This window comes from Mirounga angustirostris, unplaced genomic scaffold (assembly GCF_029215605.1).
Source record: "Mirounga angustirostris isolate CCGP_5_RB_7025 unplaced genomic scaffold, mMirAng1.0.hap1 SCAF_8, whole genome shotgun sequence".
Lineage (NCBI taxonomy): Eukaryota > Metazoa > Chordata > Mammalia > Carnivora > Phocidae > Mirounga > Mirounga angustirostris.
Genome location: NW_026991716.1, coordinates 68,227,054 through 68,252,954, shown reverse-complemented (window position 1 = coordinate 68,252,954; position 25,901 = coordinate 68,227,054). Strand labels below are relative to the sequence as shown.

General features: G+C 35.9%; 1 protein-coding gene across 1 annotated transcript in view; it reads left to right on the top strand.

Annotated features, from left to right (window-relative positions):
* Positions 1-25,901, top strand: part of LCA5 (lebercilin LCA5) — a 69,976-nt gene that overhangs the window by 19,815 nt on the left and 24,260 nt on the right. Inside the window, exon 3 of the mRNA XM_045867140.3 lies at positions 3,093-3,622. Within this exon, the coding sequence (XP_045723096.1) occupies positions 3,093-3,622 (530 nt within the window). The remainder of the gene's footprint in view (positions 1-3,092; positions 3,623-25,901) is intronic.

Genomic DNA, 25,901 nt, shown 5'->3' with positions numbered 1-25,901 from the left:
CCAAGGAGTCAGAAATTCTTAAACCTTACCTTATTTAAGAAGATAATTGAGAAAAGGGTTTGAAAAACAGTTTTAACATCATGCAGAAAATTTCAGTTACTATCTTCAATCTGACTTGTACTATTTTCTCCTTTGTATTGTCTTCTGAATTAAAGTCTGTGATAATTTGTCTACCTTAGATCAATCAATAGGACCACACCAATTACAGTTAAACACTTTAGTGTTTCCTTAAACACTGAATTAGTTTCTTTTTAAGATGGCAGTGTACAGCTTAGGACAGTAAGGAAAGAACAAATGTGATTAAAACAGGATCTTAAACACTTGAATTTGTGGATTTGCATGTTTGATAACATATTCTTCCTCTTTTTAATTTTCAGTATATCTAATTTTTTAAAATAAAATTGTTGCTTTATCAAAAGTTATATTCATAATAAAATTTAATAGTTTAAGTTATACATGCTTATATATTACATGTTATGTATTTATTATATTTCATGTTTTATCAATAGTATAAACATCTTAAGTCTTTTATAGTTGGATAATTCATCTTTACTATGTGTTTCTTAAAGGAGTCATATTTTATTTTTATCACCTGAAGGAAGAAAAAAAAAGCAATATTTTCTCACCCTCTTTTTCATAGTGACTTAACGAGGGGTAGATGAAGTGATACATGTGACAGTCAATCATCTTTTCTCACTCTTATTAGCACTGTAAATCATCTTGATAGTTTTAAAAATGAAAATAAAAAAGTAAATGGCAGCTAGGAAATATTTTTGAGTTCAGGTTAAGTATACTTTTTATGATCAGTTTGTAGTCATGCTAATAGAATATTGCCAAAAATAAATGTTCAGATTTTTAGGATGTGAAAAAGTTGGTTTTGGAAGCCCCTCCTGTCTGAACAATTAAAGTAAGGTATTGGTGGAAAATTCTATCCTAATTCTTACATAGGCTTTAACTTTTCAAATAAAGTAAGTTTCTATTTGTATGAAATCTTGTTTGCTGAGAAATACAATTTTATACATAAAAATCAGAGATTTGGAATAATTGACATTCATCTTTATGCATAATCATTTTTATGCATAAAGCTTCTGTCATTCCAAGAATTGAGTACATATTTCATGGAAGTATATGGATACCAAAACTGTTAACTCAGTGTGTTGGGAAGGAAAGAAAATTGAAATGATGGATGCCCCAATTTAAAATTGGAGCACTGCTGTCCAGGGGAAATATAATGCAAGTCACAAACACAAGCCACACATGTAATTTTATATTGTCTGATAATCACGTTAAATAAGAAAAACAGGTATAATTAATTTTAATAATATATTTTATTTAATCTAAAATATCCAAAATATTATCATTTTAAAATGTAGTTAAAAGCACTGTCTTTGAAACATTATGCATCTTTTTTTGAACTAAGTGTTTGAAATTCAGTTATGGCATATCTCAGTTTGGACTATCCACATTTCAAATCTCTCAAGCCACATGTGGCTAGTGACTACTACTATATTGGAAAGTGTAGTTCAAAGTTATAGGCTTTCCCCCATTTCTTATTATTACCACGTCCTTTTGTGTATTCAAACAATTATAGACCTGAAATCCAAATCAGTATACATTCAAAACACAGTCTTTAGAATCTTCCATTTTTTTAAATGAAACTTTGTAATGTAAATTGTAAATATTACTTGTTACTCTTTACTTGTTTACATAATGGAATCAAGGTATCCATGGCTGGAGAGAGGGTAGGGAAAGGTTGAATTTTCTAGTTTTTCTTTTTTTTCCCTCCAGAATGCATTTCCTTCTTGGAAAAAATGCAGTCACCTTGGGCATTAAAGTTCATTATTCTCAACTGCGGCAGACTTCTATATGTCTCTTTTTTAAGGGCAGGTGCTTTGTATATTGGGGCCTACGTTTAATGAACTTGTAGTAAAAATAATGACATTTCAAATTTTTGTGAAATGTTATTTAATATGTACAGTTTAAAGATTTCATATGCCTATATTTTTTAGGGTGTAGGTTTTTGTTTTTATCTTGTTCTCAAATTATGTCAAATGTTTTTGATTTGAACCTCACACAAAAGAAAGCCCCTGAGCAAGCATTTAAAATCACATCTGTACTGCTAAAAGTGTTTGTCATTTTCAATCACTGATAAATGGGATTAAGTTATTACTGACAGAGAATATTTGTGGAGAACTTCCTTTTTTACATGCATTCTTTGTTTAATCCTCACAACAACCTAGTTATGTAGGTGGTGGTATCCACATTCTATGGGTGGGCAAAATAGACCTGGAAAGGTTTAGCTGAATTGCCCAAGGAGTTATAAAGTGGTAAATCAAAGTCCCAAACCCAAGTCTTCTTGTCATACAATGTGTTGTTTCTTGTTTCCCCAAATAAAGAAAAAGAGTTCTAATTAGAGAAAACATACATTTCCACATTCCAAATTATAATCCCAAATATCTTGACATAAATTACTTGAATATCACAGTATTTTGTCCAGTGTTTATTAAACTCCATGCTGATGCTGATGATGCTCATGTTCGAATTCTGGCTTGCCATCTTACATATAAAGTTAAAAATGGTAAAGCTTGATGCTGCCATTTTTTTTAATTTATTTTTTTTATTATGTTAATCACCATACATTACATCATTAGTTTTTGATGTAGTGTTCCATGATTCATTGTTTGTGTATAACACCCAGTGCTCCATGCAGTATGTGCCCTCTTTAATACCCATCACCAGGCTAACCCATCCCCCCACCCCCCTCCCCTCTAGAACCCTCGGTTTATTTCTCAGAGTCCATAGTCTGATGCTGCCATTTTTTAAAGCAGTGTAAAATAATTTCCTGTAAACCATTGGGATATCATTTTGATAAGTCAGAATATTCTTGACCTTTCTTAAAAAGGATTCTGAACCTTTCTTAATAAAAACATTATATTAAGAGTCTAAATAAAACCTGATACTTAAATATTGTAAGATCATTTTTTAAGGAACAAAATAACTAAAGAATATTATAGATCCACTTGTGTTAGAATGAATAAATAATATTACATTGGTACAGCTTTCACTTTACATTATTACTGTTTCTTTTTTAGCCCCTAGGAAGCCAAGCCCTAAGGGTCCACCAAACAGAAAGGGAGTCCGAGTGGGATTTCGCTCCCTGAGCCTCAATAGGGAGCCACTTCGGAAAGATACTGATCTTGTTACAAAACGGGTTCTTTCTGCAAGACTGCTAAAAATCAATGAATTGCAGAATGAAGTAACTGAACTCCAGGTCAAGTTAGCTGAGCTGCTAAAAGAAAATAAGGCTTTGAAAAGGCTTCAATACAGACAGGAGAAAGCCCTGAATAAGTTTGAAGATACAGAAAATGAAATCTCACAACTTATTGCTCGTCATAACAATGAGATTACAGCACTCAAAGAACGCTTAAGAAAATCTCAAGAGAAAGAACGGGCAACTGAGAAAAGGGTAAAAGATACAGAAGGTGAACTATTTAGGACAAAATTTTCCTTACAGAAACTGAAAAAGATCTCTGAAGCTAGACACCTACCTGAGCGAGATGATTTGGCAAAGAAACTAGTTTCAGCAGAGTTAAAATTAGATGACACCGAGAGAAGAATTAAGGTAAAACTTATACAGTTTCTAATTGTGCTGTTTTGTGTTGTTTTTCATTGGGTATTTAATGTGCTCTATTAAGACTGCTTATTGCAGTTCAGCATATTCTTGGAAATGAAAACTATTTTTTAAAATATTTTTAAAATTATCTTTCTGAGTAAGAGATTAGAAAAAAATTAAGATTGTGTATTTAAGAGCAAGATAAAAAAAAATTTACACGTTAATGGGCCACCTGTTAATGAATGTTTAATTCCATGAATCTTAGTCATTTTGGAGAAATACATTATTTGATTATTTGATTGTTTCTCTAAAATTGGAAATGATACACTAATAGCTGTAGCGTATAAAACTGACATTTGGGGCCATTGTGTAAGAAATGCCACATGAAAAATACTTTGTTTTTATTTCTTAGAACATTTGTAAAAGACACTTTTGGGGGCAGGGCTTACCCTTATTTCCCCAGATAGAAACTAATATGAGAGGCAGGTGGAAGAATGTTGTTACTAGTCTGAGAATATAGCAGAGCTTTTAAAAAGATATTTTTCTTGGAACAAGTTGAGAAAAGAGTACTACCCCATGACTGTTACACAAAGAATTTGTATTAGATGCTACCTTGTACGTGTGTGTGTGTGTGTTTGTGTATCACGTACATGTGATAAAATTGCATAGAACTAAATATGTACACAACATTTATATGAATATATGTGTGTGTATATATGTATATCAAATAGAAGCCCTGAGTTAGGGCTTATGAAAATTGATGAGTAGTTTGGAAAGCAAAACTAGGGAAAAAGTACAGGAATAATGCCTGCTATTAGAGCTCTCTGAACAAGTGCAAGTCAGAACTACAAATAAATTAACTTTGTGCAATGTACTAATTAGGTGTTTTTAATACATGGTATGTTATAGTGCTTCTTTGTATAGTATACCATGTTTGGTATGCCAATGCTAAGCCCAGGGGCAATGGCTTACTAATACTGTGTACATCAGTGATTAGAAAAAGTACCTAACTTATTCTATACAATTAGCAATCGTTATCTTCTGTTTCAGTGCACAGAAGTTACCCTATTGTGTAGGCTTCACCAGTGATCAACCCAAACTGTAGAGCAAAGATGTGGAAACTTTTTTTTTTTTAAAAGGGCTACTTACCTTGAGGTGGGGTGGGGACAGAGTCTGAAAGCAATTATTGTCACAAAAAACGACAAACATTTTAATTATTATTTTTTTTTTTTTTAAAGATTTTATTTATTTATTTGAGAGAGAGAATGAGAGACAGAGAGCACGAGAGGGAAGAGGGTCAGAGGGAGAAGCAGACCCCCGCTGAGCAGGGAGCCCGATGTGGGACTCGATCCCGGGACTCCAGGATCATGACCTGAGCTGAAGGCAGTCGCTTAACCAACTGAGCCACCCAGGCGCCCACATTTTAATTATTTTTAAAGGGGAGTATAAAATGTGCCGTATCATGAATTTTAAAATTGGGAACCAAGAGCACAGATGCTAATAATGATAAACAAAAACACCTGTGTATGTATAAAACTAGAGTGAACATGGTGTTGCAATGTAGACACACACACATATACTATGGTTCTCTCTTATAGCCAGTTATGAAGGAGGTTTATGGAGTGTTGGGGGAAAGAGGAGAAAGAAGGAAGAGAAGAAAAACAGAAGTCTTTGGATTCTGAGTAGTAGGATGGAGGTTAATTATGTAGCTGCCCACTTGGGAGCATGAAAATCAGTCATCTGTAGTGATGTCTTTGAAATAGTTAACTGTATAGTATCCTCAATTCTTTTCTTGATGTAAAAAAATGTTTTTAACTTTTTATTTTGAGTTAATTATAGATTGATATGCAGTTGTATGAAAATTATATATAGAGATCCCATATATGCTTCATCCAGTTTCTGCAGTGGTAACATAATGCATAACTACAATATAATACTGCAGCCAGGAAATTGGTTTGGATACAGCAATGCAATCCATCAACCTTATGCAGGTTTCACTAGTTTTACATGCTTTCGTGTTTGCATGTGTATGTGTTTAGTTCTGTGCAATTTTACCACATGTGTAGATTTATGTGACCACCGCCAGAGTCAAGATGCAGAACAATTCCATCACGAGGATCCTGTTTTACCAGCTTTTATAGGCACGGCTACCTTCTTGCCTTCTCTCTAACCTGTGGCATCCACTAATCTGTTCACTATTTCTGTAATTTTGTCATTTTAAGAATGTTATATAAGTGGAATCATGTAGTATTTAACCTTTTGAGATGAATAGATTTCATTTTTTTTTCCATGAGCTCCATCCAAGTTGTATATATCAGTAGTGTGTTCCTTTTTTATTCCTGAGTAGTATTCCATGGTATGGGTGTATCACAGAGTGTTATGGTACATCCCATTGGAGGACATCCGGGTTGTTTCCGGTTTTTATCTATTAACTAATAATGCTGCTGTGATTATTCTTATACAGTTTTTTGTGTGAACATAAATTTTCATTTTTCTGGGATATATGCCTGAAAGTGCACTTCATAGGTTGTATAATAAATGCATTTTTGGTTTTGTAAGAAACATCATTCTCTTTTTAGAGTGGCAGTGCTATTTACATTTCTAACAGCAATGTATAATTGGTCCTGTTTCTCTACATCCTTGCCTGCTTTTGATGTTATCACTCTTATATTGTAGCCATTCTGGTAGGTGTTTAGTGCTATCTCATGGTTTTAACTTGTATCATTCCTAATGGCTAATGATGTACATCTTTTCATGTGCTTATTTGCCATCTGTAGATTCAATTCATGTTGGTCATGTTTTTTTCCCTATTTTCTAATTGGCTTGTTTGTGCATTTACTGATTTTTTTAAGTTCTTTATATATTCTAGTTACAAATCCTTTGTCAGATATGTGGTCTGTTGCTTGTCTTTTCATCTTCTTCACACGGTCTTTCAGAGGGAAAGTTTTAAATTTTGATGTAATCTAGTTTATCAGATTTTTCTTTTATGGATTTTGTTTTGGTATAAAGTCTAAGAATTCTTTGCCTATTTTTATCACCCTTTGCCTGTAGCCCCCAAGATTTTCTACTGTGTTTTTATCCAAAGGTCTTACGATTTTGTGTTTTACTTTCAAGTCCATTTTGAGTTAATTTTTGTATAAGATGTGAGGTTTAGGTTGAGGTTCTTTTTTCTTTCTTTCTTTTTTTTTTTTAACCTGTGGTGCCCAGTTACTCCAGTAACCATTTGTTGCAAAGTTACTCCAGTAACCTTCTTCCATTGAATTTGGCACCTTTGTCAAAAATCAGTTGGGCATGTTTTTATGGGTCTATTTCTGGATTCTTTAGTCTGTTCTATTGATCTTTGTGTCTGTCCCTCTGCCAATACCACATATTATGTAATTATAGGCAACATAATAAGCCTTAACATCAGGTAGAGTGATTTCTCTCATGTTATGCTTTATTTTTAAAAGTTTAGCTATTTTAACTATTCTGGGTCCTCTGCCTTTCCATATAAACTTTAGGATAATTTTGTTTTTGTCTATAAACACCTTCCTGGGATTTTAATGGGAAATGCATTAAACATGGATCAATTTGTGGAGAAATGTTGTGTTGAACCTTCCTACTCTTGAACACAGTATATTCTTTCATTTATTTAGGTCATCTTTGATTTCTTTCATCATCATTTTGTCATTCTCAGGATATAGATCCATACAGGTTTTGTTAGATTATACCTAAGTATTTTATTTTTTTAAAGCAATTGTAAATAGTCTCAGTTCTTTCTGGATGAGAAAATTATCTTTGAACTTTTATTTTCAAATTTCAAAGCTTATTTTTGTTGTAATAATTATTTTCACAAGGGGTTATGAATGTTTTATGCACATGAAGGAATAGCTTGGTTTTAGAAGTTTACTCTCAAATTTTAGGAGTGTAAATTAATTATAAACCTGAGAGTTTAGTTGGGAGATCTAAACTACTTCATTTCTAATGTGTTTGAAGTTATATTGGAATTGACATTTAAAATGTTATTATGAACCTCCTTCTCTCAAATCAATCTCATTTCAGCTATCACACCATATACTAGTTCTCTTCTGAATGGAGGAGCCTCGGCAACCCACCTGAGGGTAATTCTCTACTTTCTAGCTTACCTTTTCATACTTCCTAAAGCCTTTGACCCATTATGTCTAATTATATCTTTCATAATCTCAGTAATCAACCCAGGATTTGAAATATTTGCTATTGAGTTTCTTAATTTAGTGTGAAATTTAGCTTTTGTTTCTGTGCCTCATTCATTTACTCAATTTTATTACTTTATCCAACACTAAGTTAATCTTTTTTTTTATAATTTTATTTTATTATGTCATGTAAGTCACCATACATTACATCATTAGTTTTTGATGTAGTGTTCCATGATGCATTGTTTGCGTATAACACCCAGTGCTCCCTTCAATACGTGCCCTCCTTAATACCCATCACTGGGCTAACCCATCCCCCCACCCCCCTCCCCTGTAAAACCCTGTTTGTTTCTCAGAGTCCATACTCTCTCCTGGTTCATCTCCCCCTCCGATTTCCCCCCTTCATTTTTCCCTTCCTACTCTCTTTTTCTTTTTTTTTTTTTTTTAACATATAATGTAGTATTTGTTTCAGAGGTATAGGTCTGTGATTCATCAGTCTTACACAATTCACAGCACTCAGCATAGCACATACCCTCCCCAACGTTCATCACGCAGCCACCCCATCCCTCCCACCCCCCACCACTCCAGGAACCCAAAGTTTGTTTCTGAGACTAAGAATTCCTCATATCAGTGAGATCATATGATACTTGTCTTTCTCTATTGACTTATTTTGCTTAGCATAATACCCTCTAGTTCCATCCACGTCGTGGCAAATGGCAAGATTTCTTTTTTTTTTTTTTGATGACTGCATAATATTCCATTGTATATATATACACCACATCTTTATCCACTCATCTGTTGATGGACTTCTTGGCTCTTTCCATAGTTTGGCCATTGTGGACATTGCTGCTATAAACATTGGGGTGCACGTACTCCTTCAGATAACTACATTTGTAACTTTGGGGTAAATACCCAGTAGTGCAATTGCTGGGTCGTAGGGTAGCTCTATTTTCAACTTTTTGAGGAACCTCCATACTGTTTTCCAGAGTGGCTGCACCAGCTTGCATTCCTGGCAACTGTGTAGGAGGGTTCCCCTTAGCATCCTCGCCAACATCTGTCATTTCCGGACTTGTTAATTTTAGCCATTCTGACTGGTGTGAGGTGGTATCTCATTGAGTTTTTGATTTGGATTTCCCTGATGCCGAGTGATGTTGAGCACTTTTTCATGTTTCTGTTGGCCATTTGGATGTCTTCTTTGGAAAAATGTCTGTTCATATCTTCTGCCCATTTCTTTTTTTAAGATTTTTATTTATTTTTTTTTTATTTGACAGAGAGACACAGTGAGAGAGGGAACACAAACAAGGAGAGTGGGAGAGGGAGAAGCAGGCTCCACACTGAGCAGGGAATCCAATGCAGGGCTTGGTCCCAGGACCCTGGGATCATGACCAGAGCCGAAGGCAGATGCTTAATGACTGAGCCACCCAGGCGCCCCTCTTCTGCCCAATTCTTGATTGGATTATTTGTTCTTTGGGTGTTGAGTTTGATAAGTTCTTTATAGATTTTGGATACTAGCCCTTTATCTGATATGTCATTTGTAAATATCTTCTGCCATTCTGTCGGTTGTCTTTTGGTTTTGTTGACTATTTCCTTTGCTGTGCAAAAGCTTTTTATGTTGATGAAGTCCCAATAGTTCATTTTTACCCTTGCTTCCCTTGCCTTTGGCGATGTTTCTAGGAAGAAGTTGCTGCGGCTGAGGTCGAAGACGTTTCTGCCTGTGTTCTCCTCTAAGATTTTGATGGATTCCTGTCTCACATTTAGGTCTTTCAACCATTTGGAGTCTATTTTTGTGTGTGGTGTAAGATTAGTTGTGTGTGGTGTCAAAGATTAGTTGACCATAGAGTTGAGGGTCCATTTCTGGGCTCTCTATTCTGTTTCATTGATCTATGTGTCAGTTTTTGTGCCAGTACTATACTCTCTTGATTATTACAGCTTTGTAATAGAGCTTGAAGTCCGGAGTTATGATGCCACCAGCTTTGCTTCTTTTTCAACATTTCTCTGGCTATTCAGGGTCTTTTCTGGTTCCAAACAAATTTTAGGATTATTTGTTTCAGCTCTGTGAAAAAAGTTGATGGTATTTTTTTTTTATTTTTTTTATTCTTATGTTAATCCCCATACATTACATCATTAGTTCTAGATGAAGTGTTCCATGATTCATTGTTTGTGCATAACACCCAGTGCTCCATGCAGAATGTGCCCTCCTCAATACCCACCACCAGGCTAACCCATCCTCCCACACCCCTCCCCTCTAGAACCCTCAGTTTATTTTTCAGAGTCCATCGTCTCTCATGGTTCGTCCACCCCTCCGATTTCCCCCGCTAAAAGTTGATGGTATTTTGATAGGGATTGCATTAAATATGTAGATTGCTCTAGGTAGCATAGACATTTTCACAATATTTGTTCTTCCAATCCATGAGCATGGAACGTTTTCCCATTTCTTTGTGTCTTCCTCAATTTGTTTCATGAATATTCTATAGTTTTCTGAGTACAGATTCTTTGCCTCTTTGGTTAGATTTATTCCTAGGTATCTTATGGTTTTGGGTGCAATTGTAAATGGGATCGACTGCTTAATTTTTCTTTCTTCTGTCTTGTTATTGGTGTATAGAAATGAAACTGATTTCTGTACATTGATTTTGTATCCTGCCACTTTACTGAATTCCTGTATGAGTTCTAGCAGTTTTGGGGTGGAATCTTTTGGGTTTTCCACATAAAGTATCATATCATCTGCAAAGAGTGAGAATTTGACTTCTTCTTTGCCGATTCGGATGCCTTTTATTTCTTTTTGTTGTCTGATTGCTGAGGCTAGGACTTCTAGTACTATGTTGAATAACAGTGGTGATAGTAGACATCCCTGCCGTGTTCCTGACCTTATGGGAAAAGCTCTTAGTTTTTCCCCATTGAGAATGATATTCGCTGTGGGTTTTTCATGGATGGCTTTTATGATATTGATGTATGTACCCTCTATCCCTACACTGTGAAGAGTTTTGATCACAAAAGGATGCTGTACTTTGTCAAATGCTTTTTCTGCATCTATTGAGAGGATCCTATGGTTCTTGTTCTTTCTTTTATTAATGTATTGTATCACATTGATTGATTTGCAGATGTTGAACCAACCTTGCAGGCCCAGGAATAAATCCCACTTGGTCGTGGTGAATAATCTTTTTAATGTACTGTTGGATCTTGGCTAGTATTTTGTTGAGAATTTTTGCATCCATGTTCATCAGGGATGTTGGTCTGTAATTCTCCTTTTTGATGGGGTCTTTGTCTGGTTTTGGGATCAAGGTAATGCTGGCCTCATAAAACGAGTTTGGAAGTTTTCCTTCCATTTCTGTTTTTTGGAACAGTTTCAGAAGAGTAGGTATTAATTCTTCTTTAAATGTTTGGTAGAATTCCCCTGGGAAGCCATCTGGCCCTGGGCTCTTGTTTGTTGGGAGATTTTTGATTACTCTTTCAATTTCCTAACTGGTTATGGGTCTGTTCAGGTTTTCTATTTCTTCTTGGTTCAGTTTTGGTAGTTTATACATCTCTAGGAATGTATCCATTTCTTCCAGATTATCTAATTTGCTGGCATATAGTTGCTCATATTATGTTCTTAGAATTTATTTCTTTGGTGTTGGTTGTGATCTCTCCTCTTTTATTCATGATTTTATTTATTTGGGTCATTTCTGTTTTCTTTTTGATAAGTCTGGCCAGGGGTTTATCAATCATATTCTTTCAGAGAACCAGTTCCTAGTTTTGTTGATCTGTTCTGCTGTTCTTTTGGTTTCTATTTCTTTGTTTTCTGCTCTGATCTTTATTATTTCTCTTCTCTTGTTGGGTTTAGGCTTTATTTGTTCTTCTTTCTCCACCTCCTTTAGGTTGGGTTAGGTTGTGTATTTGAGACCTTTCTTGTTTCTTGAGAAAGGCTGGTATTGCTATATACTTCCCTCTTAGGACTGCCTTTGCTGCATCCGAAAGATTTTGAACAGTTGTGTTTTCATTTTCATTGGTTTCCATGAATTTTTTTTATTCTTCTTTAATTTCCTGGTTGACACATTCATTCTTTAGCAGGATGCTCTTTAGCCTCTATGTATTTGAGTTCTTTCCGACTTTCCTCTTGTGATTGAGTTCTAGTTTCAAAGCATTGTGGTCTGAAAATAGGCAGGGAATGATCCCAATCTTTTGGTACCGGTTGAGACCTGATTTATGACCTAGGATGTGATCTATTCTGGAGAATGTTCCATGGGCACTAGAGAAAAACGTGTATTCTGTTGCTTTGGGATGGAATGTTCTGAATATATCTGTGAAGACCATTTGGTCCAGTGTGTCACTTAAAGCCTTTATTTCCTTGTTGATCTTTTGCTTAGATGATCTGTCCAGTTCGTTGGGGGGGGGGGGAGGGGGATGTTAAAGTCCCCTACTATTATTGTATTGTTGTCGATGTGTTTCTTTGATTTTGTTATTAATTGGCTTATATAATTGGCTGCTCCCATGTTAGGGGCCTAGATATTTACAAATGTTAGATCTTCTTGTTGGGTAGGCCTTTTAAGTAGGATATAGTGTCCTTCCTCATCTCTTATTATAGTCTTTGGTTTAGAATCTAATTTGTCTGATATAAGGATTGCCACCCCAGCTTTTTGATGTCCATTAGCATGGTAAATGGTTTTCGACCCCCTCACTTTCAATCTGGAGGTATCTTTGGGTCTAAAATGAGTCTCTTGCAGGCAGCATATCGATGGGTCTTGTTTTTTTAATCTAATCTGATACCCTGTGTCTTTTGATCCCAATTTACATTTAGCCCATTTACATTCAGGGCAACTATTGAAAGATGAATTTAGTGCCATTGTATTGCCTGTAAGGTGACTATTACTGTATATTGTCTGTGTTCCTTTCTGGTCTATGTTACTTTTAGGCTCTCTCTTTGCTTAGAGGACCCCTTTCAAGATTTCTTGTAGGGCTGGTTTGGTGTTTGCAAATTCTTTTATTTTTGTTTGTCCTGGGAGCTTTTTATCTCTCCTTCTATTTTCAGTGACAGCCTAGCTGGATATGGTATTCTTGGCTGCATATTTTTCTCGTTTAATACTCTGAATATATCCTGCCAGTCCTTTCTGGCCTGCCTTATCAAAAGGAATTGATAAGATAAGTTGGTTGGGAAAAGAAAGGAGAAATTTTAAAAAACCAACAACAAAAAAGGGAGAGAATGTGATCAGGCAGGAGACTAGAACAAAGCCATACACTAGAGATTTAGGGTATATTTTCGTCTGTTAGAAGAAACTGTATCCCAACATTTTAAAGAGAGAATAACTTATATATATACAAAAAATAGGGTTAACTACAGTGAAGGGATAGAATATGACTCTAAAAATGAAAAACAAAAAAGATTTAAAAAAAAGGGATTGGGGTGCCTGGATGGCTCAGTTGTTAAGTGTCTGCCTTCAGCTCAGGTCATGATTCCAGTGTCCTGGGATCGAGCCCCATGTCAGGCTCCCTGCCCAGCGGGAAGCCTGCTTCTCCCTCTCCCACTCCCCCTGCTTGTGTCCCCTCTCACTGTGTCTCTCTCTGTCAAAGAAACTAAATCTTTAAAAAAAAAAAAGGGGGGGATTGATAAGATGCTGGTTGAAAAGGAAAAAAATTCAAAATAGAAAAAGAAAAAAATAAAATTTAAAAATTTAACTTTGAAAGACTAATCATGGGGGAAAAAAGCCATGAATTCTATGTGCTGTATTCCCCTAGAGCTAGAGTTCTGCCATTTTCATTGATCAGTAGACTTGGTCTTGGCTGGCTGTTCTTGCTGATATTCTGTGGGAGGGGCCTGTTGCAGTGATTCTCAAATGTCTTTGCCCCAGGAAGAATTGCACCGCCCTTGCCAGGGGCCAGGCTAAGTAATCTGCTAGGGTTTGCTCTCAGTAGTTTTTGTTCCCTGAAGGCTTTTCATACAGCTAGGAGGATGAGAGTGAAAATGGCGGCCTCCCAATCTCTGCTCCAGAGTAACCGAGACCTTAGGGCCCCACTCCTCAGTGAACCCGTGGAGAACAGCAGTCAATCACTCTTGTCTCCCTGGTCTCCAGGGGCACTCCATGCTCACCCGGCCTGTGGCCGACCGTTTCTGTCTCTGGCACACAACCCCATTTGGAGTCTCCAAACCCAGAAGATTCCTGCGGTGCACTCCTGAGCCTTTCCTCCCAAGGGAAGAAGGGGAGTTCCTGCTCGAATAGTAGTGGCCCGACTGTGCTGCGGATCACGGTTTATGGCAACCCCGGGCTGAGAGCCCACTCCTGTCCTCCGTCTCTGCAGCCGGCTTCCCCGTTTCGATACCTGGGAACTCTTCTGCACTCAGGCACCCCCTGTCTTTCTGTAACCCAGAGGGTCCTGAGACCACCCTGTCCCAGCAAGGGTTCTACCCCCAGATTAGCCACTGGAGTGACGTCCCTCAGCAGAGCAGACGTCTGCAAGTTCCAATTTTGTGCTCCACTGCTCTATCACTTGCCGGTAGCTGGCTCCCTTCTCTGGCGGTCTATCTTCCCAAATAGCACCTCGGATTCACTTCTCCGCATGTCCTACCTTCCAGAAGGTGGTTGCTTTTCTGTTCAAAGAATTGCTGCTATTCTTTTCTTTGCTCTCCTGTTGAGTTTGTAGGTGTTCAGAATGGTTTGATACCTATCTAACTAAATTCCTGGGACCAGACGAAATTTAGGTCTCCTATTCCTCTGCCATCTTGCTTCTCCTCCTTAGGATTCACTCTTTTAACAACTTTCATGTATATCATACAGCATGCTAACTGTAGTCACCATGTTATATATTACATATCTAGTACTTATTTATCTTATAACTGGAAGTTTATACCTTTTGACTATCTTTCTCCAATTCCCCCTCCCCACCATTTCCCTCCTGGTAACCACAAGTGTGATCTCTTTTCCTAGGATTTTTTTTAAATTAAATATTCCACATGTAAGTGAGAACATAGAGTAATTGTCCCTTTGTGACTTATTTTACTTAGCATAATGCCTTCAAGGTCCATTCATGCTGTCCCAAATTGAAGGATTTTCTCATTTTTTTAATAGGTGAATAATACTCCATTGTATATGTATGTATACATCACAACAGCTTTATCCATTCCTCCATTGATGGACACTTAGGATGTTTTCATGTCTTGGCTATTATAAATAATGCTGCTATGAACATGAGGATGCAGGTATTTTTTAGAGCTAGTGGTTTTGTTTCCTTTGGATATATTCTCAAAAGTGGAACTGCTAGATCATAGAGTCATTGTAATTTTAGGTTTTTGAGGATCCTCCATTCTGTTTTCCATAGCAGCTATACCAGCATACAGTCTCATCAGTCATGTGTAAGGGTTCCCTTTTATATTGACATCCTTACCAGCGTTTGTTATTGCTTGTCTTTTTGATGATGGCCATTCTAATAGGCATGAAATAATATCTTATTGTGGTTTTGATTTGCATTTCCCTAATGACTGGTGATGAGAATCTTTCTTGTGGGCCTTCATATACCTTCTTTGGAAAATGTTCAGGTCTTTTGACCATTTTTAATTGGATTTTTTTTTTTTTTTTTGCTATTGGTTGTAGGATTTCTTTTTATACATTTTGGATATTAACACCTTATGTGATATATGGCTTGCAAATATTTTTTCCTGTTCAGTAGGTTGTCTTTTTAATTTGTCGATGGTTTCTTTTGCTGTGCAGAAGCTTTTTAATTTGATGTTGTCTCACTTGTTTATTTTTTATATTGTTACTTGTGCTTTTGTGTCCTATCCAAAAAATCATCACCAAGACCCATGTCAAGTTTTTTTTTCCTGTTTTCTTCTACGAGTTTCATCATTTTAGGTCTTATGCTTAAGTCTTTAATCCATTTTGTTAATTTTTGAGAGTGGTGTCAGATATAGGGGTCTAGTTTCCTTCTTTTACATGTGAATATCCAGTTTTCCCAGCACCATTTATTAAAAAGACTGCTTTTCTCCATTAAGTATTTTTGGCTCCCCTGTCAAATATTAACTGACCATATATACTTGGATTTATTTCTGGGTTCTCATTTCTGCTCCATGATCTCTTTGTTTTTATGCCAGTACCATACTGTTTTGATTACTATAGCTTTTTATAGTATACCTTGAAATAAGGAAGTGTGATGCCTCCTGCTTTGTTCTCTTTCTCAGGAGTGCTTTGGCTCTTCAGTGTCTGTGGTTCAATGTAAATTTTAGGATTTTTTCTACTCCTTTAAGAAATGCCATTGAAATTTGATAGTGATTGCGTTGAATCTATAGATAGCTTTGTGTGATATGGACATTTGAACAATATTATTAATTATTCCCCTGTATAAACACAGGTTACCTTTTTCCATTTATTTGTGCTCTCTTTGATATCTTTTGACAAGGTATTTTTCAGAGTAGAGATCTTTCACCTCCTTGATTTAGGTTATTCCTAAGTATTTTATTGTGTTGGTGTTAATTGTAAATGGGATTGTTTTCTTTCTTTTTCAGATAATTCATTGTTAGTGTAAAGAAATGTTACTGATTTTTGTGGATTAATTTTGTATCCTACAACTTTACTGAATTTGTTTATTCATTCTAACAGTTTTTTGGTTGAGTATTTAGGTTTATTTTCTCTATATAAAATCATGTCATCTCAAATAGAGAAAATTTTGCTTTTTCCTCTCCAATTCTGATGCCTTTTATTTCCTTTTTTTTTTTTTTACCTGAATGCTCTAGGTAGGACTTCTGTTAAATAGGAGTGGTGAGAGTGGTCACCCTTGTCTTGTTCCAGATCTTAGAGGAAAAGCTAAAGCTTTCATCCTTTCACTATTGAGTATGGTATTAGCTATGGAATTATATATGGCCTTTATTATGTTGAGGTATGTTTCTTCTATATCTAATTTGTTAAGAGTTTTTATTATGAACAGATGTTGAATTTTACAGGTCCTTTTTCTGTATCTATTGAGATGATTATATGATTTTTTTCTTTCATTTTATTAATGTGATGTATCACATTGTTGATTTCTGTATGTTGAACTATCCTTGTTTGCATCCCATGTATAAATCCCACTTGGTCATGGTAAATGATTCCTTAATATGCTGCTAAATTTGGTTTGCTAGTATTTTATTGAGAATTTTTGCATCTGTTTTCACCGGGATATTGTCTGTGTTTTTTTTTTCCTGGTAGTATCCTTTTCTGGCTTTGATTTTTCCGTTGTGGTTATTTATCATGATATTTATACATAAAATATCTTTAAACTGTAACACTATTTTAAACTAATAACAAGTTAACTTCATTAGAATTCTTATGCTTTACACTTTTACTTCTCCTTTCCCTCACATTTTAGGTTATGTTACAACTTACATATTTTTTTAAATATTGTGTAACTAATAAGATTATTGTAGTTATGGTTATTTTTACTGTGTTTTTATAAACTTTTAATCTAGAGCTGCAATTGAATTATGCATCAAAATTACCATATTACAGGATCAAATTGTGACTCTATATTTACAATTATCAGTAAGTTTTACTCTGCCTTCTTATGTTTTTAGGATATTAATTAGTGTTCTTTTATTTCCATTCAAAGAACTCCCTTCAGCATTTCTTGTAAGGCAGGTTTAGTGATGATGAATTCCCTCAGTTTTTGTTTGTTGGGCAGAGTCCTTATCCCTTTATTTCTGAAGGAAAACTTTGCCAGGTAGCATTCTTGGTTGACAGTTTTTTTCTTTCAATATTTTGAATATGTCCAGGCACCTGGGTGGCGCAGTCAGTTAAGCATCCTACTCTTGGTTTCAGCTCAGGTTGTGATCTCAGGGACATGAGATCAAGCCCCATGTGGGGCTCCATGCTTAGCATGGAGTCTGCTTGGGATTCTCTCCCCCCCCCCCCGCCCCTCTGGTCATGCATTCATACTCTCTCTCTCTCTCTCTATCAAATTAAATAAATTTAAAAAATATTTTGAACCTGTCATCCCATTCTCTTCTGTCCTGAAAAGTTTCTGTTGAAAAATCCACTGATTGCCTTATAGGGGTTCCCTTGTGTGTAACTTCTGTCTTTTCTCTTGATGTTTTTAAAATACTGTCTTTGACTTTTTGCAATTTCATTATAACATGTCTTGATGTAGCCTTATTTGGGTTCAACTTATTTGTGGTCCTTTGGGCTTCTTGAATCTAGAGGTCTATGTCTATCCCCAGGGTTGGGAAGTTTTCAGCTATTATCCCTTTAAATATACTTTCTGTCCCTCTTTTCTTTCTCTTCTTGAAATTCCCATTATGTGAATATTGTTTCTTTTCATTGTGTCCCATAACTTTCATAGGCTTTTTTCACTCCTTTTCATTCTTTTTTCTTATCCTTCTCTGACTGGATATTTTGAAATATCCTACATTCTAGCTTGTTTAGTTCACCAAACTTAAGAGGATTATTCTTTTTTTAAAAAATTTTTATTTAAATTCAATTTAGTTAACATATTATTAGTTTCAGGGGTAGAATTTAGTGATTCATCAGTTGCATATAACACCCAGTGCTCATTATATCAGGTGCCCTCCTTAATGCCCATTACCCAGTTACCCCACGCCCCCATGCAGTTCCCTTCCAGCAACCCTGTTTGTTTCCCATTGTTAAGAGTCTTTTATGGTTTGCCTCCCTCTCTGTTTTTATCTTATTTTATTTTTCCTTCCCTTCCCCTGTGTTCATCTGTTTTGTTTTTAAATTACATATGAGTGAAAACATACGTTATTTGTCCTTCTCTGACTTATTTCACTTAGCGTAATATTCTCTAGTTCCATCCACATTGTTGCAAATGGCAAGATTTCATTCCTTTTGATGGCTGAGAAATATTCCATTGTGTTTGTGTGTGTGTGTGTGTGTGTATGTATGTGTATATATATATACCACATCCTCTTTATCCATTCATCTGTCAATGGACATCTGGGCTCCTTCCATATTTTGGCTATTGTGGCTATTGCTGCTATAAACATTGCGGTGCATGTGCCCCTTTGAATCACTATTTTTGTATCCTTTGGATAAATACCTAGTAGTGCAGTTGCTGTGTTGTAGGGTAATTCTATTTTTAACTTTTTAAGGAACCTCCATACTGTTTTCCAGAGTAGCTGAACCAGTTTTCATTCCCACCAACAGTGTATCAGAGGGTTCTCCTTTGTCAAGAGGATTATTCTGAATTGTCACAGTTCATAGATCTCCATTTCTTTATGATCAATTATTAGAGCTTTATTAGTTTCCTTTAGTGGTGTCATATTTGGTTTCTTGTGATCTTTGATTCTTACATTGGTATTGCACATTTGAGTAAGTAGTCTCTTCTAGACTTTGCAGGTTCACTTTGGCAGAGACAGTTCTTCTATAGTTAGCTTGGCTTGGGTTTCTGCTGGTGATGTCCTTGGGCAGGTGGCACCTGCTATTAGGGTCTGTTTGTGGGGGGGAGGCAACTGTTTGCACTCTGAGGAGGGGGGTGGTGGGACATGCCACTGACTGAGAATAGCTGCTAGGATGGCTGGCTTGATTCCCACCCAAGTGAAGTTGTAGGATGGACTCTGCTATTGCCTAGACTCTGATCAGGCTTATTAGACAGTCAGTCCTGAGTATTATACTCAGCATTAGGCAGGGCAGCAGGACAGGACCCAGGGCCTACACAGCTCATTGTTTGGGGACCCAAATAAAGCAAGAGTGTGCATCAAATATCCTGTTCTGGTGAAGCCACTGGTTTTGCTCTCCAGACAGAGAAGGTCACAGGCTGTGCTTTCTGATCAAGTGCTACTGTAAGCATGGCTGTTGGATGGGTTACACAGCTTCCCATGTGGTCTGGTAAGTTTCCCTGGTCAGGAGGGCTGAAGGCTGTATTCAGCAATAGGTGGGGCTATGAATTAGTTTCCCTATCTAGGCATAGCAGGAGAAGCAGCTCCAGGGCCACTAATGGTCTTTGTTTATGGTCTTGACTCAACCTGACCCGTGCCCCAAGTTCCCTGGCTGAACAGGGCCACTAGCTTTGTCTACAGGTCTTCAGCTCTGCTTGCCCACCTCTTGGCTTGAGTTACTTAGTTATTATGCAGACTCCAGCTATTCTTGCCAGCTCTTACTGTCAGAAGGGACTATGAGCCATGTTCTGCAGCTAGGGAGCTATGACTCAGGCTTCTACTTGGGCAGGATTAGGAGGGCCCTTTCTAGACAACTCCTGAATTTTCCAGAACAGGCTTTCTGGTCTCAAGAGGCTGGGAGCCACAATCCACAATAGGGTAGGGCTGTGACTCACCTCTGCTGGTCTTGGGAAGACCAAACTCCAGGGCTGGCAAAATTCCTCATTTGGGGATCCAAAGTAGGCAGACCTGCACCCACTGAGTTTCCTAGCCGGACTCCACCCTAGACTTGATCTACAGATGAGCAGAGCTGCTGCTTGCGATTACTACTTGGGCTCTGCAGATAGGTATTTGGTCTGCCCAGATCTGAGTGCTGGTGGTTCCAAGTCTCTCTCCACTTCTGTCACAGTCAGATTCCCAGTGCTTGAGTCCTACAGTTTCCTGTGATCCTTGTGAAGTGAAACCAGAGTAAGGGCTCCACCAGATTAAGGGCTCCCACCAAGCAACCCACAATTCTGCAGGAGCTGGATGTCCTTCTGGGCCATCTCTTCCCACTGGAGGTACTAGAGGCATGGTGTTGTGGCAGCCTATAGGAAGGGCAGTGGGATCAGAGTGTAGCTGTTCCTCTCACCCTTCTAATGCAATCTGTCTTGGTCTCTGGTGCAGGGGGTTGCTTCAGCCTCACTCCTGTGTTCTAGGATTGTCTCAATGGTGTCTTGTCCATGAATAGTTGTTAATTGTTCTTGTAAGGGGGAGTGATGTCAGGAATGATGTATGTCATCATTTTGGTGACATCACTTTCTCCTGCCTCATTCTTTTTGAAGGTGATATACTATTCCATTGTGTAGATACATCATAATATGTTGAACCTCTTCTCTTACTAACACATATGTTAGGAACTTGTTTTGGTGTAGTATAAATACACATTATGGTAGTGAACTTAAGTTTTTGCGTGCATATATAAGCATACTAATGGAAAATTCCTGGAAGTGGAAATCAGTAAAGCATTTTCAAATCATTTTTGGTTATTTGTTGATAAAAGGAATATAAAGAATGCTTTTGAATAATAGTTTTTCTTGTAATAAAGTTAAATTCTTTTATTTTAAAGATTTTATTCTTTATTATAAAAGTTAAATATTATAACAAGTAATAAATATAAAATATAAAATATTCTTAAATACTTTTAAAGATTTTATTCCTTAAAATAAAAGAATTTAACTTTATTACTACAAGAAAAACTATGATTAAATTGACTTTCCTTGTGATTAATATCACTCAAGACGACTTTAAAATACATGCATTTTTATGAAAGCATCTTTAATATAGAAACAGTGATGACTTTTGCTAACTTGTCAAAAATTATTGACTCAGAATTTAAGAGCAAATAAAAAAATTATTTCGTTTATATTTAATTATGCTGTTAACTAATACTACTTCCTAAGGTGTTGAGTTCCTAATGAAACAGAATTTTATACATGCACACAGATATTCAACCTAGGTTCAAATTCTGGTTCTCTACTGGGCTAGCTTTATGATATCCAGTGCCGCTTAGATTATCTGAACTCAAGTTTTCATTCTGTAAAATCTTGCAGATGGTGATAAACAATGTTTGAGATAAAGTTCATGATGATTCTAGCTCAGTGCCTGGTACTTTTTAGGCACCGAATGTATAACTGAAAAATAAAGTGCACTCAAAGTACATTATTTAAAAGTAAATACATCACAGCATAGTAGTATTTGAGACTTTGAAAGGACCATAGAAATCGTTTTTGCATTGGTTTTCAAATGAGCTCAGGGTACTTCAAGGATTCTGTTGTTTTCCAAAAATATTTAAAAACTACCAATTTCATCCATTGGTTTTTCAAATTTTAGCATTTCTTCACGGGCAGCCAGATAAAGGCTGAACTATTCTGTGTGGTGATTGGTGAGTTAGGCTGCAGAAACTCAGTTGCCTAGCAATCTGATGCAGCCCTGAAACACCGTCTTGGGGAACTCTGTAGTCCAACTCAAGCATTTATCAATTGAGGAAGCTAGGACAGAGAGATGTTATTTTTCTTCTTCCAGATCACATAGAATCACACAGGTCACTAGAACCACAAGTTTGGAACTAGAACAGCAGTCTGCTGTGTCCCATTCTGTTGCTCTTTTTATTCTATTACCATTTTAATAATATCCTTGTAATTTTATCACATTTTTAAAAGCTGAGTAATATGATCTTCTTGTAATAGTACATTTGAGTTTTTCCATAATTTTATGGTAGCATGAATTAAAATATTAAAATTAACTTTGGCTGTCTTATCAGTAACATCTGATAAGATGATGCACACACTGGAAAAGCAACAAATTGTTTTTTTCAAAATCTATCATATCATGCTGATTCTTTATATGCAGTTTTTTGCGCAGGAACCACTTCTGAAATCTGTTTTATTTTTGGTACTAGCCATGCTAAATACTGTGGAGTAAAATCTAGTTGTATGTTTGAAGACAAAAACTCAAAGAGTGAGCAAAGGCTTGTAGACACTTTAAAAGAAAACAGCAGAGTTTTCATTAGAGTAATAAGACCAAAGCCCACTGCTTGTAATGCTCAGAGAAACGTGTAACTATTAGATTCCAAGTTTGCTTCTATCTTGTCCTGCTCAAAGCAGATGAAGAAATAATAAGAGATAGATAACTTATTTAAATGAGCTCATTCTCCACAGTCAAATGAATTATCCCCCAGAGGACTGAAGAACCTTATGAATGTGATTTCAGAGCCTTTGTCAGCATACACTGGGGAGTTAGGAAGACTAGGGACAGTAAGAAAAGTGAGAAAAAGGAAGTCCCAGTGTTTTCAAAGGTAGGCAGAGGTAAATGTTAGACATTATTAATAGGTAAACTTAATGCCAATCTCTACCAAATTTTTGAATGTTTTGGAACATACTTCTCACTTAGAACTACCCTTACTCTTTTCCTCATAAGATTGCAAGATTGGTACAGCAAAGTATACTATACCTATTAATTTTCCTCTATACAAAGAATAGATGTAGTATATGCTAGTAGATATAGTATATCTTCATGTATAGTAGATATAGTATATAGTAGATATGGGAAATCTTTCTTGTTTGTGTTTTAATGGAGAAATGTGGACTGGTTGAAAATGTTAGAAAGCTTTACAATTGGATCAGCAACTGAACCCAGAGGGTACAAATAAATAAACAGCTATCAGTTTGGAGACAACATTTCTAGGTAGGTGCTTTGGGGTGCCATCTTAGACCCTGGCCCTTTGTCAGCATATTTATCAGTGAATTTGATTGGGCTCCTAAAGGGCAAGAACAGGTCCTATTTCATTTTGTGTTTGTAACATTTGACATTCTATCTGGCTAGAATTAATGTTTTTTTTAAAGGATTGAGTGGATAGATGGATCAGTGAAAGAAAGTGGCATTCATGACAGGTTCAGAAATAGGGGCAGCTATTTTGATGGATGACAAGATTAAGATCTCCCTGGGCTCAAAAATCTGGCCCCAAACAAGGCAAGATAAAATTTAATCTGGTTAACTGTTGAGTCCTTAGTTTTTTTCCATCTATTTTATGCCTACTAATATGGGGAGACTTCATTTGAAAGTAATTCAAGTTTTAAAAAAAGCGTAGGGTTTTAGTTGTTGAACTTGTGGTCATATAGCTGCTTAAAAAGTTAACAGAAGGAAAAAAACAGTTAACCGATTATGCTGGTGCCCAAGCCCTGGTATTAATAACAACTAATTTTACCAGCCAGATCACATCTGAAAACAGGTACCAAATTTTAGGTAACAAAGTGACATGTAGAGAGCAAGCAGAGAACCAGGGGGTGAAAAATAGTAATATAAGAAACAGTGGAAAAACCATGGAACCGTGAATAAGTTTCAAATTAAGGGAAATGTATTTCAGTATTTAAAGAGCTGTTTTGTTGGAAAAGGAGAAATAGACATGCTCTTGGATGTTCCTAAAGGCAGTACAAACCTAACGGATATTTCTGGGAGCAGGTTTCTGCTTATTCATAAGGAAGACCTTCGAAATAATTGGAATTGTCCAATGGCAGTGAAATTAGACCCTTTGAATTACTGAACTTTCTGCCACCAGAACTATTTGTGCAGAGACTGAATGATCACCTTACTAGCACTGTTGTTAAAAAAAAAAAAAAAACTATTCCTATAAGTTGGGCTGTGGCCCTTGTTTACCCAAGGGTCTAAATCTTAAGGATTGAGTTATAGTAACTCAGCAGAGATGAAAACAGCAGACACTTACACACCTTTTTAAACAAATGCAGTATTGTTATGTTATTGCTTTATTAATAAGCAGTAAGTGGAGGTAAGATTAGTTATCCTTTGGGTTTGCTTGCAAAAGTTGCTAAATTATATAAACCTTTATTTCTTTTAAAGAGTTACAATTGGTGTAGTATCAGTTAAGTATTTAAATTTTTGTGTAAAGACATTTTGAAATTGACAGTAAAGTAGGGGAAAAAATACCTGTAGTCCTTCCAGCAAAAGATAACCACTATTTACATTTTTTCAATTCCGTATCTTTAATTTCTAGAAGCACTTTTAATTTTTTTCTTATGAAATATTTTGAACATATAGAAAAGGAAATATTTAAAACAGTCATGAATTTACTTAATATTTTGCTACTTTTCCTTTAGATCATATACTTAAAAGATGTTACTTTAAGGCTTCCCTGTTGTACACTTTTCTCCAAAACATCCCTTTTTCTGCTTTCCTCAGAAGCAATTATTTTTCTGAAGTTGATAGATATATCTCCTTCCTATTTTATTTTCATTGAGACATATTTTTAAAAATTGTCATTTTATTTTTATATAAGTAGCACATGTGCATTATTAAAAAAGCGAGAAAAATAACTAAAAAAACATTCTTACACTCAGATATCACCAATTTTAGCATTTTAGTGTATACCCTGTATCTTTTCTCTGTGTACATATTATGTATATTATATGTGAAGAAATTTACTTCTTTTACTAGCTTGCTAGGAATTTTATTTAAAATCATGGATAATAATTTTATTAAATGTTCAAATGCTTTTCTTCTATTGAAATGATTATTTTTTCTCATTTAATTAACATGGAAAATTACACTTATATATTGTTATTAAACTACTCTTATCCTTTGCTTTCTTGGTATAAATGGTACTTAGTTGGGATATATTTTTTGTACAGTGCTCTATTCCTTTGGCTAATATTTGGGATTTTTACAGTAATATTCACATATAAGAATGGCATATGATTTATTTTTCAGGCTGTCCTTACCCAGTTTTTGCATCAAGATTATAAAAATTCTCAAAGAATGACTAATTCGAATTAGTGTTTTCATTTTCTTTGGATAAGTAAAATGACTGAATCAAATGGTATTACTGTTTTTAATTTTCTGAGGTACCTACATATTGTTTTCCACAGTGATTGCACCAATTTACATTTCCATCGACAGTGCACGGGGGTTTCTTTTCTTCTATATCTGTGCCAACACTTGTTATTTCTTGATTTTTGATTCTAGCCATTCTGACAGGTGTAAGATGATATCTTATTGTGGTTTTGGTTTGCATTTCCCTTATGATAAAGGATGTTGAGGATCTTTTCATGGGTCTGTCGGCCATCTGTATATCTTCTGGAAAAATGTTCAGGTTCTCTGCCCATTTTAATCAGATTATTTGGTTTTGTGGTGCTGAATTTTATATCTTTATATATTTTGGATATTAACCCCTCATCAGATATATTACTTGCAAATATCTTCTCCCATTTACTAGGTAACCCTTTTGTTTTGTTGGTTTCCTTCTCTGTGTGAAAGTTCTTTTATTTTGGTGTACTCACTATAGTTTATTTTTGCTTTTGTTTCCGTTGCCTGAGAGACATCTAGAAAAATGTTGCAACAGCCAGCGTCAAGAGACTACTACCAATGTTTTCTTCTAGGAGTCTTATGGTTTCAAATCTCACATTTAGGTCTTTAATCCATTATGAGTTTATTTTCGTGTATGGTGTAAGAAAACGGTCCAGTTTTCCCAGCACTGTTTATTGACAGACTGTCTTTTCCCCATTTTCCACTCTTGCCTCCTTTATTATAGGTTAATTGA